The following is an 18,080-nucleotide window of genomic DNA, read 5'->3' on the forward strand; positions in this document are numbered from 1 at the left end:
TTCTTTCTTATCCAGATCTTTTGGTTTTCTTCCGGTACTGGGATGCCCTTGGCCAGGAAGAGGGTGGCAGGCTATGGCAGATCCCTCCTGTGTCCCCACCTGCTATGGTCCATCCCACCTCTGCTGGTGTCAACATAGCCTGTCTCCCTGGGACTGCAGCACTGGGACAGTGGGAGTAGAAAACAGGGGCTGCACTGGGCATGGCGGTACACACCTGTAATCCCAGCAGCTTGAGAGGCTGAAGCAGGAGGATTGAAAGTTCAAAGCTAGCGTCAGCACTTTAGCAAGGCCCTAAGCAACTCAGCGAGACTCTGTCTGAAAATAAAAAATAAAAAGGGCTGGGGATGTGGCTCAGTAATTAAACACACCCAAGTTCAATCCCTGGTACCAATAAAATAAAATAAAATAGGGGCTGTTATTTGAGATAAAATATACCTACATGGTGAGTAATTGATCATTTAGAGATCAATTAATCTTTACCTATATTGTTGTTGTCTCACCAAACATTTGTATTTGTCATTTTTTAAAAAATTTAAATTCTTACAAAATGACATGTATGAGTTCTTAAGCTGCACTTATGTCTTTTTTTTAATATTTATTTTTTAGGTGTAGATGGACACAACACAATACCTTTATTTTTATGTGGTACTGAGGATTGAACCGGGTCCCACCCATGCTAGGCGAGCACTCTACCACTGAGCCACACTCCCAGCCCCATGCACTTAATGTCTTTTCTACTCCTGGTCTTTCCAACTCTTAGGTTCCTTCTAAGCAACTGCTTCTCTTGTTTAATAATTCTTCCGTCTTAGGTACATTGACTTCCTGTATGGAAAAGGAAGACGGCTTTCTCCTGAGTGCCTAGCATGCTTCACTGTGCCTCCCTCCACTGCCTACATTTCACTCCTGATGCATGACTAAGACTTTATACATCAGATTGACAGCTGAGCCTTGTGGTGTTCTAGGGGTTAAATTTCCTTTCTTGTCAACTTTTGATTTTCCTGAAAATAACAATTGTTTTATTTTTTTGGCCGTTTAGGATGTTTTTGTGTGTGCTCTCATTACAGATGTATAGCCCAACCCGTGCTCCACAAGGAGTGCTTTTCTCTGGGCAAACCTTCCATCTGGGACCCCTGTGCCCTGCTGAGTAGGCTTTATCTCCTCCTTACTGGTCTGCTTTTTTGGTTTGTTGGAGTAGATCCTCTGCTAGTTTTCTGATAAAGGTGCAAGGGAGGTATGTTTTTGAAAACTTTCTTTCTTTGCACCATCTTCGGGTTTTTTTTTGTTTTTTGTTTTGGTGGTGCTAGGGATTGAACCCAGGGCCTTGTGCATGCTAGGCAAGCACGCTACCAACTGAACTACATCCCAGCCCCCTACACTGTGTTTGTATTTTTTTTAATATTTATTTTTTAGTTGTACACAACATCTTTATTTTGTTTATTTATTTTTATGTGGTGCTGAGGATCGAACCCAGGGTCTTGCACATGCTAGGCAAGCGCTCTACCACTGAGCCACAACCCCAGCTCCCCCCCTCCTCCCCTATTTGTATTTTTATTGTACTTCCTAAGAGACTTTCTCAACTTTTTTGTTCGCGGGGTGGGGGGGCACTGTTGCAGATGGAACCCGGGGTCTTATACATACTAGGCAAGCACTCTACCACTGAGCTACACACCCAGCCTTTTTTATTTATTTAAAGACAGGTCTAAGTTTCTCAGGCTGTCCTTGAACTTGTGAGCCTTCTCTCTCAGCCTCCTGAGTTGCTAGAATCAAGCCACAGCCACCATGCCCAGCTTCAGCTTTTCTTTTGTGGCAGGGGACTTAGGCAACTTTATTTTTTAAATCTTCCATTGAATTTTTAATTTCTATCATCATATTTTTTAAATTTTATTTTAAGAGCTCTTGCTTTTTTAAAAACCACATCTTGTTCTTGCTGCCGGGGTGAAGTAGGATGAGCTTTGCTCTTGCTCCCTCAGTTGTCCGGGCCTCGTAGTTTTTCTTTTCTGCATGTTTCAGGTTTCGTGTTTCAGATCAGGGCTTTCCTGTCTCCTGAAATCCATTTATGTGAAAGTGAAGCACAGAAACCCATGAAGGTGCATCTCCAGTGTGATATGGAGCTGGCTCCACCGGATGGAGGGCACACACTGTGCCCCTGCCCCATGGAGGGTGGAGGGCAGAGCCATCCAGCCCTGTCCCTCAAGGCCACGCTGCAGATGCTCCAGCTTCTTGGCCACATGGTTTCTGTGGCAGCCCCTTTTGCGGCTCCTCAGTTGAAGTGGTCATCAGAGTATGCAAGTGAATGAGCATGGCTGTGTGCCAGTAAGCCCACCATAAGATGTGGTGAGGGGTGTGGCCAGTCTGGGTGCTCTGATTGTGTGGTCAAGGTCAGATCCTGGTTTTCTCTGGGGTTGGGTTGGGTGTTGGCTAGGGGAAGGGAGGCACAAGGTGAGCCATGACTGGAAATGCTCTTTACCTCTAGGGGATGGTAGCTACTGAGTTAGTCATAAAAAGAAAGCTAGCTCAAGCCCTTTTAGAGCTAGGTGCAAAATCTGCATGCATATGGTCAACAGGGACCCTGCAGGAGACTGACTGGAAGTGGCAGCTCCTTCTTTCAGGACTTTGGAGTGCAGGGGCCAGTGTCCTTAGAGCTTTTCTTTAAAACACCTTCCCAGAGGGAAGTCGGCCAGCACCTTGCTGTGGGTCCTTGACCTGCTACAAGCAGGGATCTGAGCCAGTTCTTATCCTGAGTTGGCAGGGGTCTCCAGCACTTAGCCATGTTGGGCGATCCGGTGCTCAGACCTGGTGGTCTGCTGTCCTAGGGGTTTTTGGGGCTGGGGGAGACCCTGCAGGCCTGTGTGTCAGGCACATGGGGTGCTAGTCTCTACCTCCCAGCCTCCTACAGGCCCTCCCATGAGGAGTTTCTTTCCTCATCTTGTTCTTTTTCATTGTTACTGGATGGCTCCTTGGGTCATGACTCTGTCATTTGCTTTCAGCAGCTTTTGTTCTTAATCTCTTGGCTTTTTTTTTCTTAATCCTTGGCAGTTTAGGTCTTTTTAAAAGAGCAGAGATGAGCACCTTGGATTTTTTTTTTAAGAGAGAGAGAGAGAATTTTTTTTTAATATTTATTTTTTAGTTTTCGGTGGACACAGCATGTTTATTTGTATGTGGTGCTGAGGATCGAACCCAGGCCGCACATACGCCAGGCGAGCGCGCTACTTACTGCTTGAGCCATGTCCCCAGTCCAGAGCACCTTTGATTTTGATGCGGGAACAAAGATCAACATTTATCTTTTCCCACCATTTTTAATTGGAGATGGGCCTTATTAAATGTTTATGAAGTCTGTAGGCACACTGTCTGTAACCTGATTTACCACACAGGTGAAGTATCAAGGATGGATACGGTGTGCATCACCACACCCACTCTAGTTCCATGCTTCCTCTCTTGGAGGTAGCTATAGCTCTGAACCTTTTCTGGTGTCTGTGTAGCCTTTGGTTATTTTTGCTCATCTCTAGGCCTCTTAAGAGGTGTCATGCTGGATGCAGTTGTGCAGAATTCTGTGTGCATTGGACGGTTAATGGGTGGGCACTCTTCTGGTTCAGACATCTGTAATACCACTGTTGTCCATTGCTGGTTAACACCCAGGCGGGTTACAGGTGGATGTTGCGCACAATACCGTGGAGGATGTCTGTGCATGTTTCTGGAGGATTCTTGCCTACAGAGGAGTTGTGTGCATACCTGGCCCACGCCCGGCACACAGCTTTCCCTGGGGTTTTCACTTTCCTGACTTTAGGTGAATTTGAGAGCATGCTTTTCTGACTAAGTGAATAAGTAGTTGAAAAAATAAAACACACAGGAGCAGTTTAACAGTAGCTGTTAAGCTGGGATTCCCTTTTTCCTCCTTCCCCTAAACACATGTGCCTGTTTGGCTATGGTTCTAGTGCAGGGACTGAGACTTGCCTGTCTCTGGGCCTGATGTGGGCACATCTCCTTGTGCTCCCAGATCTGCTTTACATGTCCCAGCTCCCCAGCTGATTGGCAGTTGGGAGATGTGCTGGCTGCACAGGTGGTGTGACTGGGACCTGGGAGTTAGGGTGAGGTTGTGTCTTAGTTGCCTGTAGACAGGGAGCTCACATGAAGTGTAAGTGAAGTACTTCTGAAGGAGGTTGTGATCTGTAGCTGGAGGTGACTCTGCTGTGCATAAGGTGCTTGTGTTTCTTTTGATGTGGTTTTGGGTCTCTGAGGGGTCACCTTTATCTATATAAAGGTTTGGAAATGGACAGAATTCCAAATGCAAGAAAAATTGCTGAGTTTCAGAGCTCAACTAGAACTTGAGAACCAAATGTTGTACTCTCATTTGGGCTGGGCAGCAACGTGGATACTGCCCAGTCTGTTCAGAGTGAGAGCAACACCAGGAGACCTGACATTCACCAGGCTTTGCTTTGTTTGCGGGGACTTCCTTGTAATATTAAGACTGAATCTGTTCTCTTGAGCAATTATGGTAGCTGCACAGCCTCACCTATGCAAGTGATGGCTTTTGACTTCTATCCATGAGGTTGGTTGGGCTTTGCCTTTCTAGTTCTGAAAAAAGAAGGAAATTAAAATTTTTGCATTAGTATAAATGAAGTAGGAGGACTCTAGTTCTGCTATGGCAGGGTGATGCCACCAGGGCCTAGCTCCTGCTCATCACAGCTAGGACCCAGACAGAATGCCAAAAGCAAACACTGAGACCTCTGGAAACAAAGCAGGCCGACACTGAGGATCAGCCTAGAGATCACTCATGAGGGGCTTCCTGGGGCTGGGCTTTTCTTCTGCCTCATGGCTGCACTCTGAAGGCAGTGCAGTCACAGTGCTGGCTACAGATTGCTAGGAGTCTCAGAGAACCAGAGAAAGGGCCTGGGGAGGGTCGGGGGGGCGGTGAGTACTGGGCACATGGATCCACTTATTTGGGAACACATGAGTCTCAGGTCGGGCCCCAAACAGCAGGGCAATGGCTCTGAAAGTTGCATTTGATTCACATCTCACCCTGAATCTCAGCCGAATTCCCACATGGCATGTGCAGAGCAGAGCAAAGCATCAGAACCCAGACTTTACAAATATACAGGTTGGGAGTATATTTACTTACTTACACGCACGACTGTGGTCTGAACCTAACGAATCCAATAGTCTTCTTCCACACAACTGGAGCTCAGCCACATTTTTGATGGCACCCACACACCTGAACCCTGTCCCGTTGGTGATGGCACTCACACAAGCAGTCTGAATACAAATGAGAATCTGAATGGAAATTCCAAAATCCAACTGTATACTGTCTATAAGAAGTGCACTTTATATATAAAAAGACTTAGATATATTAAAAAGAAAGAGTTAAGCCAGGTATGGTGGTGCACACTCATAATCTCATACTTAGGATGCTGATACAGAAGAATTGCAAGTGTGAGTCCAGCCTGGGAATATCATCCAGGAATACTATCAAGGAGAAGAGGGACATCTCCCATCTAGAAGAAAGAACAAGCCGGGGACAGTGGCATCCACCCATAATCCCCCCCACTCAGGAACCTGAGGGAGCAGGATTGCGAGTTTGAGGCCAGCCTCAGTAACTTAGCCAGACTATCTCAAAAAATAAAAAGGGCTAGGGATGTAGCTTAGGAGTAAGGTGTCCCTGAGTTCAATCTCCAGTACCACCAAAAAAAAAAAAAAAAGAGAGAAAAAAGGAGAGAAATCGGGAAAACCAGAAAATTTTTTAACTGAATGAAAATGAAAATACAACATATCAAAGTTTATAACTGCAAGTTCTTGTATTAGAAAATAAAATAGACCTCAGATTAATTATATGAGCTTCTCTCTAGAGAATCTAGGTAAGAACCCAATGCAGTGGCACACACCTGTAATCCCAGCAACTTGGGAAGCTGAGGCAGGAGGATCTCAAGACCCTGTCTCAAAAAGTAAAAAGGACTGGGGATGGGACTCAGTGGTAGAGTGCCCTTGAGTTCAATCCCCAGTAAACCCCTGCCCTCCAACCCCCCAAAAAGGAAAAAGAATCTAGGAAAGAAGAGAAAATGAAACTGAAATCAAACAGAAAGGAAATAATGAAGAGCAGAACTCAATGAGATTAAAAATGGAAAACAATATAGTCAACAGCATTGGTTCCTGGAAAACAGCTCTAAAATGCACATATCAATGAAGAAAGAGAAGACCGAAGCTGGGACGTCCGAAATGGAAGAGGAGACAGCTCTATAGGTTGAAGGAAGGGAAAATGTGAATCTCATGCCCACAAAATCAACAACTAAATGAAATCAAATTTCCTTGAATGACAAACTCTCTCTAGCAGAGAATATCTGAATATCATGTATATGAAAAAAGTCAGATTTTTTTGCTAAATTCTTTCTCATCAGGAACATTCCAGACCTGAATGGCTTCACTGGAGAGTTCCACTGACATAACATTTACGGAAATAATGCTGATTTCACACAGACTCACAGAAAAGTGAGGAGGTGGGACTGGTTCCAAACTCATCTTTTAAGGCCAGAATTGCCTTGATACAAAAACAGACATTACGAGAAAAGAAAATTGCAGACCAGTATCTCCTGAACTGAGACACAAATATCCTCAACCAAAAATTGGAAACTTGAGTCCAGCAGCACCTGGGGAAGGGGGCTGCATCATAATGGAGTGGGTGTTACCAATGCCAAGATTTTGGAATACCCTAGCAACAGACTCAAGGAAAAAAAATATAATCATCTTAGGAAATGCAAAAGAAGCCTTTGACAGAAGCCAGAATCCCTTCATGATGTGAGATGTGGAAACATCTCAGGGAGGAGGGAGCATCCTGACCTTGAGGCCAGCCTCAGTGGGAGGCCAGGGACTGGCCAGGCAGCTGTCCTCTTCACTGCTCTGAGCATCCTGGTGGAGGGCTCCCCAGGGTGGCAAGGAGGAAAAGGAAAAGCAGAAGGGCTGGAGCGGAGGCCAAGCCACTGCCTTACAGGCAAGGAGACCATCTTGATGAAGAGTTCTGTGATATCCTCAGCACACAAGAGCAGCTACAGCCTGTGTCTCAGCAGTGAGCAGTTGTCAGTCTAAATTTTGTAAACAGCATTTGTGATAGGTAGTACTAAAAAATATGAAATACTTAAAAGATGTGCAGGGTTATATTGCTGAAAATTAACTTTATGAAGGAAATAGAGAAATGTACTGTTTTCATGGTTTGAGAAACTTGATATTACTGAGAAGGCAAATCTTCCCAAATTACCCAACATAATTCTGTCCAAATTTTGGCAGCGTGTTTTGTAGAAAAAGCTGAGCATGGTGCGCACACCTATAACCCCAGCTGTTCAGGAGCTGGGGGCAAAAGGATCGTAAGTTTGAGCCCACCCTGAACAACCTAGTGAGACTTCGTTGTGAGACCTTACCTAAAAAATTTAAAAACACATAAAAGGGCTGGGGGTTTAGCTCAGTGGTAGAATGTTTGTCTAGCATACAAGAGGTCCTGGATTCCATCTCCAACACAAATAAGAAAAAAAAAAACTGATTATAAAATTATATGGAAAGACAAAGAAACTAATAGCTAAAATAACTTAAAGAATAGGGGTTTGGGGGTACAGCTTATTGGTGAAACATCTGTCTAGCATACATGAGCTGGGTTCACTCCCTGGCCCTGCAAAAAAAGAAAGGGAAAGTGAAGTCAGAAATTAAGGTTCACACTGCTTATGTTTTGAGACCCGTGATAAAACCATAGTAGACTAGGTGTGTGCTCATGTAACACAGATCTGTAGCATGGGCAGCCAAAGTAGAGACAGACACTCAGAGGCAGTTTCAGAGGCAATTCCTATGTCCCCCTGAGCTCATGTGGGCATTTCATCCTCAAAGCCTCACGTCAGTGATGTTATGAGGTGGGAAGATAGCCCCACTGTGGTATTGAGAGGTGGGTTTTGAGAAGTGACTAGACTAGATAGGGTGATCAGAATGATTTGATCTTTACTAAAATTAGTAAGTTTACTAAAATTAGTAAATTTTAGTAAAGATCAGAATTGATCTTTACTAAAATTAAAATCATCTACAAGTCATAGTGAAGAGAATAGAAAATCAGGCCTCAGACTGGAAGAAAATATTTGCAAACATATTTGATAAGGACTTGTATCCAGAATACACAAGAAACTCTCAAAATAAATAATAAGAAACAACAAAAATAGACAAAGGCTAAGCGTGGTGATGCACGCCTGTAATCGCAGCCACTTGGGAGGCTGAGGCAGGAGGATCACATGCTCAAGCCAGCCTGGGAAACTGAGCAAGGTCCTGTCTTGAAATAGAAATAAAAAGGGCTGAGGATGATGCTCAGTGGTAGAGCACTTGCCCAGCATGCTTGAGGCCCTGGGTTTGATCCTCAGTATTCCCCCTCCCCCAACTTCTGCCAACACACAGAGAAATGTCTGTGTTTAGTGCCCAAAATAGCACTGTCCATGGCCCAGACTGGGAGGAGCTTGGAGTTCTGCAAAAGGGAGCCAGAGAGGACCACAAGGGTCTTGGTAATTCCCCAGGAGCTGTGCTGTGTCCCTGGTGTGGGACTGACTGAGCTTTTGTTACAGGGTCACACTGCACCTTACAAAACAGTCTCTGCCCGAGCAGCGGCCCCATCCACCATCCTTCGGCTTCCAGCTGTGGCTTTTCAAGGAGTTTTTGAGAAATATCCTGAAACACTGGTGAGGGTGGTACAGGTGAGTCACTTTTTGGGTCAACTTCCCAGCTGCTATGGCTGTCTCAGACATGGGGCCTGGGAACTACCATGAGGTTTGATTAGGGCTATTCCCAGTTTATGGAGTCAGTTCTGAGTTGTTGGTAGATCCAGAAAATGGTGGGATTCATAGGACCTAGTGATTTTTTGTTTTTTTGCAGTACTGGGAATCAAACCAAGAGCCTCATACATTCTGGGCAACTGCTCTACCACTGAGCTACAATCCCAGCCCTTTTTATTTTATTTTTTTCAAGACAGGGCCTTGCTAAGTTGCTGAGGCAGGCCTGGAACTTGTGATCCTTGTGCCTTAGGCTCCCAAGTGGTCAGGATTACAAGTGTGCACCATCATGCCCAGCTATAACTAAGGCTGTTTTTGTAATGTATGTGTGTGTGTGTGTGTGTGTGTATATTTATTTACTTATTTATTTATTTGTTTATTTTAAAAAATATTCTTTTAGTTGTAGGTGGACACAATACCCTTTCATTTAAGTGGTGCTGAGGATTGAACCCAGGGCCTCACACATGTGAGATGAGTGCTCTGCCACTGAGCCCCAGCCCCAGTAATGTGTATTGTACAATAAAAATTAATTAATTTTCATGAGTTTGCAAGTTCCAGGCCAGCCTCAGCTGTGAGTCCCTGTCTCAGAGTAAAAAATAAAAAGGGCTGGGAGTATGGCTCAGTGGTAAAGTACCCCTGGTTTAATTCTCAGTACTGGGGGTAGGGGAAGAGGTCTTTAGATTTTCCAGATATCCTATTCCCTCCAAAAGTTTTTTTATTTTTTATTTTTTAGTTGTAGATGGAGACAATACCTTTATTTTATTTATTTATTCTTATATGGTGCTGAGGATCGAACCCAGTGACCTACACGATAGGCGAGCACTCTACTACTGAGCCACCACCCCAGCTCCCAAAAGATATTTTTAATTAAAAATTAAATACCTCATTTTAGAGTAAATTTAGATTTATAGAAAACTTACAAAAACAATGCAAATCCTGTGTGCCCCTCCACCCCATTTCCCATAAGAGCCTCCTATGGCCAGCGGGCTGGCTGGGGGAGGGGGTCGGGTCCTGGGAGGTCAGGTGTGTCAGCTTGGGCCAGCCTCCAGCCTGTGGCTGCTCACTCCCCCACCCTCTCACTGCAGATCATTATGGTGCGGCTGCAGAGGGTGACATTCCTGGCTCTGCACAACTACCTGGGCCTGACCACAGAGCTGTTCAATCCCGTGAGTACACAGTGCCTGCAGAAGACACATCAGCACAGCCGTGGCCATGCCAGTTCAGGTCCTCAGCTTTGGAGTTTGGGACTGATGATGTGTTGGGCTTGCCTTTCTGCTTCAGGCCTATAGCAATGCACCGGGTTGATTCCTGGGAGTCAGGAACATTTATTAGGACCTGGGGTGCAGCTGGGCTCCTTCTCAGATCTGGAGCTCATCTCGCCTGGCACTGAGCCTGGGTAGAGGCTTTCCTCTCTCCCTTTCTACAACTGCAAACCTGCCCAGGGCACAGAGGCTGTCTGCTGAGCTGTCGTTCCTTCTGCACTTGTCCCCCAGGCCACTCTTGCTAGCCCCTGGCTCTGTGTCCTGCCCTTAACTGATACTTAGCTGGGATGGGTTTGGAGGGAACCAAGCATTGCTAGGAGCACAAGGCTCGCCCACATCCTCATATGACCCTGGTCAGACACTTATTCCGTGAGAAGGGGCAAGACTAGTTTCCACCTGGTAGAGCTCTTGTGAGCTGCATTCCTTGCTCTTTCCCCAAATGTTAGAACAACACCAGAACCTAGAGGGCAAAGGACACTCAGAAGGTACTGTGAAGTCCCCAGAATTTCCGGTATTAAGGGCTCAGTATATGTGCATTGTTACTATTCTCATGTCATCTGGGTGTCCTCCCTAGTCCCAATGATTTTTTAGGGTTTGTCATCTTCAGTTACTGGTGTTTTAGGGAATACCCTTTTGGGTTTTGTATTTTTCCTCTTCGTGAAGAGCATTACAGTTTCTGGGCTATGATTTTGACTTATGTCAAAGGCAGAGCCTAAAAGGAGAGCAGGCTGAACTGCCACTGCCTTATAGAACCAGCCTTTGGGCATGTCTAGACTCCAAGTAACAGCCCACCCAGTACTGGGATGTGCCAACATGTCCTTCAGGGTCCTTTCAGTGGAATGCCTGTGGGGACTGAGTACTGCTGATATTCCTTCTCATGCCCTAGGAGAGCCAGGCCATCCCTCTTGTGTCTGTAGCCAGTGTGGCTTCTGGACGGACCAAAAGGCAGGTGTTTTGTGGCACAGAGGAGCGTCTTGAGAAACCTGTACAGCCCCAAGATCCTTGCACCTCAGGTATGGTCCCCATCCATGGAGAGGGGCTCTCACCTTGAAGGCCAAGGGTTTCTCTCTTCCACTGCCTAGATTCTCACATGCCCAGTTACCTCATGAATACCCAGGTCTCCTCCTCCTCTGCACCCAGGTCTACTCCCCTATTCCCAGATCTCCTTCCCTGCACCCAGGTCTCTTCCTCTGCACCCAGGTCTTCTCCCCTGTGCCCAGATCTCCTTCCCTTTGCCCATGTATCCTCCCCTGCACCTAGGTCTCCTGCCCTGCACCCAGGTCTCCTTCCCTGTACCCAGGTCTCCTTCTCTACACCTGGGTCTCCTTGCCTATTCCCAGGTCTCCTGCCCTGTGCCCAGGTCTCTTCCCCTGCACCCAGGTCTCTTGTCTCTCATTCCTTTATTGTTCCTCTAGGTTTCCCTGTAAAGGAGTTTCCCAGGGGAAGCTTTATATGCAGAGCAAGTTCACAGCCTTGTGCTCTGGCTTAAGAGTAGGTTGAATCTGGGGACTAAATTGTCCAGTGAGGCCTGTACTGTGTGGGACACCTATAGGTGACCTATGCTATGGTGTTACCATAGAGCCACCTTGACAGTGAGGGGGTATGCTCTTTGTATTTTTATAAATCATCATATTCTCAAAAGGGTTTCCAGTAGCTAACAAAAGTCTGTTGAATTCAAACATATTTGGGGTGAATGTGGGCTGGAATGCAAAGGCTCCCTCTCATATGCTGCAGAGACCCTGAAAGTCCAAGGCCTGGCCCTGCTACCAGCTGATCTTCCTTGGGCAAGGCCAAGACCTAGCTCCAGCCCACTTACCTTTCCCCAGAAATGTGTTTTGGAATAGGTGTTCATTAAGTCTTTGTTCCTGAGTAGCACTTATCTCTCCTGTACTGTTGGTCATTATGAAGCAAAAGCCTTGGGACTCATCCTCCTGAAGGTGCTTGGTGCAGGGTAGCAGTCCTGAGTGAGGCCTTTGCAGAGACCAAGGTGGTGAGGGTCATAGCCCTCTGCAAAACAGGCTGAGGCAGACTGCAAGGCTGGGAGCTTTGCTGTAGCACTGCAGCCAAGATTCACCCCAGGTGTGCTCAGGGGCCACAGCAAAGGGAAAGCAGCAGCTCCATTAGAACTCAGGCAGCAGTAGGGACAGTCAGTTCAGGAGACCCTCACAGTGGTTGGCAAAGAAGGACATGGGATTGGGGGAGCCCAGCAGGACCAATCTGAGGCCAGCATTTTCTTGTCACTCCCCTGGCAGGTGCAGATGGTGAGGTGGCCTGGAAGTTTGTCTGCAGGTGCACAGGTGCTGAGGAGGGCCATGCCTGGGCCGTGCACTGCAGTAGGGACCCTGCACCCTGAGCCCTTCAAGAGCTGGACACTAGGACATGTGGAGACTGCAGTTGGCTTATATCTATCTCCCCTGCAGATCAAGGGGGCAGCTGTCCAGCAGCCTCTGGGCATTTGCTGAAGAGGAGTTACTCTGTCCCTTTGCCTTCTGTCCATGAGGAGGTCTCAGAAAAGCTTGGGCAGTCCCAGGCAAGAGATTCTGCTCTTCCAGGCCCACCAGGTAAAGGACTCTGCCATTGTGCTGTCAGCATTGCTCTGTGTATCAGAGGGATCGTCCATGCTGCCCTGCACCTTGTGTTTTCCTGTATAGCCTGAGGAGGTGGGCACCCTGAACTTGGTGCTGTTTATAGATGGACAAGAGCCTAATGGCCCCATGGGGCCTGTGCCTGCATTGTCACTGCAGGATTAGGCATCTAGCTCCTGTACACAGTGCCTACACAGTGGGGTCCCTGCATCTGCCTGCTTCCCTCTTCTGCCACTCCTACTGGCCCCTTCCTTGGTAGCAGGCTCTGCTGATGTTCCCACCACAAACCCACATGCTCTCTGTGTTTCCTGGGTTCTTGTTTTTTTTACAGCACAGAGCCTGTAGTCTCCTGCGCTTGCTGTTGCCTGTCCTCCCACCTCAGTCTCTCCTTTGCTGGGCTTATTGGATCTCAGGGCAGTCCTCACTGTCCCCATGGCCAGCATGGACACAAGGTGCTCTCTTCTCACTCTTCACTCCTGCTGCCACATATCCCCCATGGAAGCCTTGCTGGAGCCTCTGCCTGCTGGCACATGCCCACACGGAGGTGCACAACTTCCCATTCTGCTGCCACAAGTCCACCTAGCCCACACCTAGCATGCAGCCCCTCCCACTCCTACCACAGACTCACTTGCATCACCTCCATGTTTGCTGTTGGTCATTTGTGGTTAATTGGCAACCTTGGGGCCTCCTGGTTGATCTGAAGGCTGTCAGGATTCCCTCTTAAGAGCTGATGGCTGGAGCTCCAGAGCCCTTTGTCCCCTGGCTTCTGCAGCTGGTGTGTGGATGTTGTGGTTCTTTGTGTGCTGTGGTTCAGATCCCACCTCACTCTAGATGTTTGCAAAGACCTTCTCTCTCCCTCCCTCAGAAAACTGAGCCATGGGGCCCTCTACTCACCAGGAATCTCCTATACTGAAAACCAGCCATTTGACACCTTGCGATTTGTGTTTAGGGTCTTACTCCTTGCTGCTTCCTGGTCATATATTTCTTCTTCTGTCAGCTCCACATCAAGGTGCTTCTTCATCTGTAGTTCACTCTTGGAATGTGAGCCATGTGTATATAGAGGAAGCTCCTTTCTTCACCCCACACAATGCACCCAACACCACCAGAGAATCAATCTTTCATGCTCTCTGGTGTTTTGGTGATCTCGCTTTAGGAGTTAGGTTTCAGAATCTGCATGGTTTTAGGTCACAGTTTTATTGAGATGTAGTTCACATGCTACAAAGCCCACCTTAAGAGTGGGCAGCCCAGTGGTTTCAGCATATTCACAATCTGTGCCTTGGTCACCATTCTTACCTTTGGCTACCTACCCAGGCGTTCCCACCATCCAGCCAGGACCTCCCTGGCAGCTACTTCCTTTAACTGCCCAGCCCCAGGCAGCTGTTGGACCTGACTCTGAGTTCCCTGACCTGGATATGTTATTGCGTGGATCTATTTTTAACTTATCTACTATGTACTATTTATTAGTACACTTAAGAGTTTTATCACTAAGTCATTTTTTAATTCTCATTGATTGTTATGGTTGTGTAATATACTTACAGAATGTAAATATCCTAAGTGGATAATTTAATGAAATTTCACAAACTGAACTCTCCTGTGAAGCAAGATAAAGAAACATCAGCCACTGTAAACTGCCATTCAGCAATAACAGGGTGTGGGCTGAGGGCCTCTTCCCACCTCCCCTGTGTTCTAGTCTTCAGCACTCGCAGAGTGTCAGCTGAGGGCCTCTTTCTACCTTGAATTTGTTCTTTGGAGAGCTGCAGGTACATCTTTTTCTGCATGGCTTTCTAGTTGATCCACCACATTTTAAAGAGCTTGACTGATAGAAACATTTGAATTACCATGTAATGAAATTTGAATACAAATTATCCAATCCATAAGTATATCTGTTGAAGTCAGTATTTTAGTTTTATGAATCTAATGTATTCACATATTTTATCACTTGGAGTATGTTTAACTTTATTTATTTTTGTGTGTATGCACATTTGCGTGTGCACGTGTGTGTGTGTGTGTGTGTGTGTATGTATTTGTTTGGTTTTGGTGCTGGGGTTTGTACCCAGGGCCACTTTCCCATTGAGTTACATCCCAAGTCCTTTTTTTAGTTTTAATTTTGAGACTGGGTATTACTAAATTACTGAGGGTCTTGCTAAGTTTCTGAGGCTGGCCTGAAACTTGTGATCCTTCTGCCTCAGTCTCACAAGTCAATGCGATTATGGGTGTGTGCCACCCACCCAGCTAAAATTGATATTGGTATCATAATACCTTGGCTAGTTAATTATAATTAATATTATAAAAACAAAAGGATTGTAAAATGGAGCACATTATATTGTTTTGTGTGATAGAATGGTGTAATAAATTAATACTGTGAATGCACAATATCTCAGCATGGAAAAAATAGTGTTGATTAACCACTGTGCTATTTAAACATGTAAAAACCTCATTGCTTTTAAAAGGAAGTGGCTGCACAGGTGTGACTGTACCAGGAACAGCTTGCAGGCCCCCATCTTCAGGTCTTAACAGTCTGATGGTGTGCATTTCCACTCCCACTGTACTGCGTTCCTTTGGCACAGGGAGGGCTATGTGAAGACATGGCTGCTCTCGGGTGTCATCCTCAACCTCAGTGTGGACCCACTGCAAGGCCTGGGCCTTCGCAGAGGGCCTGCACAGCTGGAGGGCTTCTCCTTTGGATCATCTCCCCTGGTTCCATCAGCGCAGGGACCTCTCACTTTCAGAGGAGCACCCTGGAAAGCACAGGGTTCAGGCTCTGAAGTGCCATCTTGGGGTGGCTGTGGAAACTTCTGATTCAGTTTTTCTGAATTTATGGCATTCGTCAGCTTTTGTTTTAAAACTCAGTATTCACACCATTCACAGTTTCTATATAGTCTGAAGACTTTCTTATTTCTTTCTTTTTCCCTTTTTGTGGTGCTTATAAATTGAACCCAGGGCCTCATGCACTCTAGGCAAGTGCTCTAACCACTAAGCAACACTTCCACCCCCTATTTTTTTGGAGACAGGATCTCACTAAGGTGCCCAGGCTGGCCTCAAGCGTGTGACCCACCTGCCTCATTCTCCTGAGGTGCTAGGTCCCGGACGTGGCCACAGCACCTGGCTGGATGCCTGCTTCCTGGGATCAGTGACTGTAACTGTAGGCTCTTCAAGGTCACTTCTTAGCCACGTACTTTACAGAAAGACAAAAGTGTGTCGCTGCAGCCTGGCATGCACTTATATGGCTGCCATCAGTGAAGAAGCCAAGTGCTTCTCACCTTCCTAGAAAGTCAGTGCCCCTGGCCAGCACAGTGGGCTCTTGTCAGCACACCTGGGTTTGGGGTTGTGTTTTAGGTTAGCACTTTACTAGGCATGAGCAGCACGCACCGGGGCACACAGAATTTGGGTGCAGCTCTGTGATTCTGACTGACTTGCCCCCACATATGGTGTCCATCATGGGGCCAAGAAAGGCCTACCCACCCACTTCCCACAGCCTGCATTCCTCATGGAGTGTGCAAGTCCACACTCTGGTTTGGCTGCCAGAGTCACCTGTGAACGGGGTGCAGGGTGCCTTCAGGTGCCTAGTGCCTTCCCTGGAGGTGTGTTGTGGATATCCCTGTGCTGCCTGTCCCTGACTCACTGCATTTGAACCTCGTTTATATCCTCCTGCTCACGTGAGATGCTGGGCATATGAGGTACAAGTCTTGTTTGTTTGTTTGTTTGTGGCACTGAGGATTGAACCCAGGGGCACTCAACTCTGAGCCACCTCCCCAGCCCTTTTTGTTTTTTATTTTGAGACAAGGTCTCACTAAGTTGCTTTGGGCCTCCTTAAGTTGCCAAGGCTGGCTTTGAACTTTCGATCCTCCTGCCTCAGCCTCCCAAGTCGCCGGGATTATAGGCGTGTGCCACTGCACCCAGCATTGTGCAAGTCTTAAAACAATCCCAAGGAGTGGGTATTGTAAATTCTAGCTGTTGGACAAGGGCACTGCAGCCTATATAAGTCACATACATGCACAGCTCACAGGTGTGGGCGGATTGAAACCTAGAAGGGTGTGTGATCCAGAGCTCACATGCTTTGACAGAATCCAGAGATATGATCTAGAGGTCTGCTGACTGGGTATGCAGTAGTGTCTAAATGGTGATTGTGGACCATTGCTGTGTTTCAAATGTGGTGTGGCCCCCAGAGGTCCTTGTGCTAGAATCTTGATCTCCAGTGTGGCTGCGTTGAGGTGGTAGAAACTTTAAGAGGCAGAACCTTAGGGCTAGGGATGTAGCTTAGTGGTAGAGTGCTTGCCTGGCCATGGATCCCCAGTACTGAAAAAAGAAAAGAAGAAGATGGGGCCTGCTGGGAGCTGCTTGGGCAGGGGCTGCATGCTCATGAATAGATCAAAGCTGTATGATGGGAGTCGCTTGGGTCTTGAGGAACAGGCTTGGGGGGGCTGGGGTTGTGGCTCTGTAGTAGAGCGCTTGCCTAGCACATGTGAGGCCCTGGGTTTGATCCTTAGCACCACATAAAAATTAATAAATAAAATAAAGAGGGCTTGGGACATAGCTCAGTTGGTAGAGTGCTTGCCTCTCATGCACAAGGCCCTGGGTTCAATCCCCAGCACTGCAAAAAAAAAAAAAAAAAAGTATTGCCATGTGCAGTGGCACACGCCTGTAATCCCAGCAGCTTGGGAAGCCGAGACAGGAAGATCGCGTGAGTGCAAAGCCAGCCTCAGCAATGGCGAGTCTCACTAAGCAACTCAATGAGACTCTGTCTCTAAATAACAAAATAGGGACAGGGATGAGGTTCGGTGGTTGAGTGTCCCTGAGTTCTTCCCTGGTACACGTGTACACACACACACACACACACACAAAGGTGTGTGTCCATCTACAATAAAAAAAATATAGATTGTGTAGAGCAAGATCACCCACACACTTGGTCCCTTCCACCCACAGCTTTGGTGCTGTCTGCTGCTCTGCTGTGCTGTGACACAGCAAGGGAGCCCTCACTAGAGGCTGAGCACATGGGGCTGTCTGATCTTGGACTCCCAGCTTCCAAAACTGTGAGCTGGATGAGCTCCTTTGTTTTATAAAGTACCAGCCTCAGATGCTCTATTTCAGCAACACAACATGGACCAGGGCAGTCATGAGAAGACCATGGGCAGAGTGACCCTGCCCTTGAGAGGTCTGAGACTTGCTGCCAGGTGTGTGCTGTAGATGTTCAGGGTGCCCTCTGCCTCCCAAAACATGTTTGTACATGGGGGAAGGGTAAGCTGTGAGCTGAATCTCCCCTCTTTGTAGGGGGCCACAATGGGGCGACCTCAGACCTGGGGATGACTTGTGACCGTGCCAGGGTCTGGCTGCACTCAGACCTTCCTGGGAACTCCATGGCCAGCAAGGTAGGTCCCTGCCTCTCCTTTCTCACCCTTCGCCTGGGGCTTGCTCACTGGCACATGTCCTGGTTCTCCAAGGTGTCCTTTCTCTGGTGT

The 18,080-nt window shown here is 47.1% G+C and overlaps 1 protein-coding gene across 13 annotated transcripts in view; it reads left to right on the forward strand.

Moving 5' to 3' along the window:
* Pnpla7 (patatin like phospholipase domain containing 7) overlaps positions 1–18,080 on the forward strand; it is a 69,367-nt gene that overhangs the window by 9,314 nt on the left and 41,973 nt on the right. For 10 of the 13 annotated variants that reach the window (XM_046465391.2, XM_058585866.1, XM_058585865.1 and 7 more), the window contains 6 exons: positions 8,574–8,702; positions 9,863–9,943; positions 10,926–11,052; positions 12,292–12,372; positions 12,460–12,600; positions 17,893–17,990. In XM_046465391.2, the coding sequence (XP_046321347.1) occupies positions 8,574–8,702; positions 9,863–9,943; positions 10,926–11,052; positions 12,292–12,372; positions 12,460–12,600; positions 17,893–17,990 (657 nt within the window). The remainder of the gene's footprint in view (positions 1–8,573; positions 8,703–9,862; positions 9,944–10,925; positions 11,053–12,291; positions 12,373–12,459; positions 12,601–17,892; positions 17,991–18,080) is intronic. The other 3 variants (XM_058585868.1, XM_058585875.1, XM_058585867.1) reach the window with 2 other exon arrangements.

The sequence above is a fragment of the Marmota monax genome, unplaced genomic scaffold (genome assembly GCF_021218885.2).
Source record: "Marmota monax isolate L192 unplaced genomic scaffold, Marmota_monax_Labrador192_F-V1.1 WCK01_AAM20220418_F8-fsc00167, whole genome shotgun sequence".
Lineage (NCBI taxonomy): Eukaryota > Metazoa > Chordata > Mammalia > Rodentia > Sciuridae > Marmota > Marmota monax.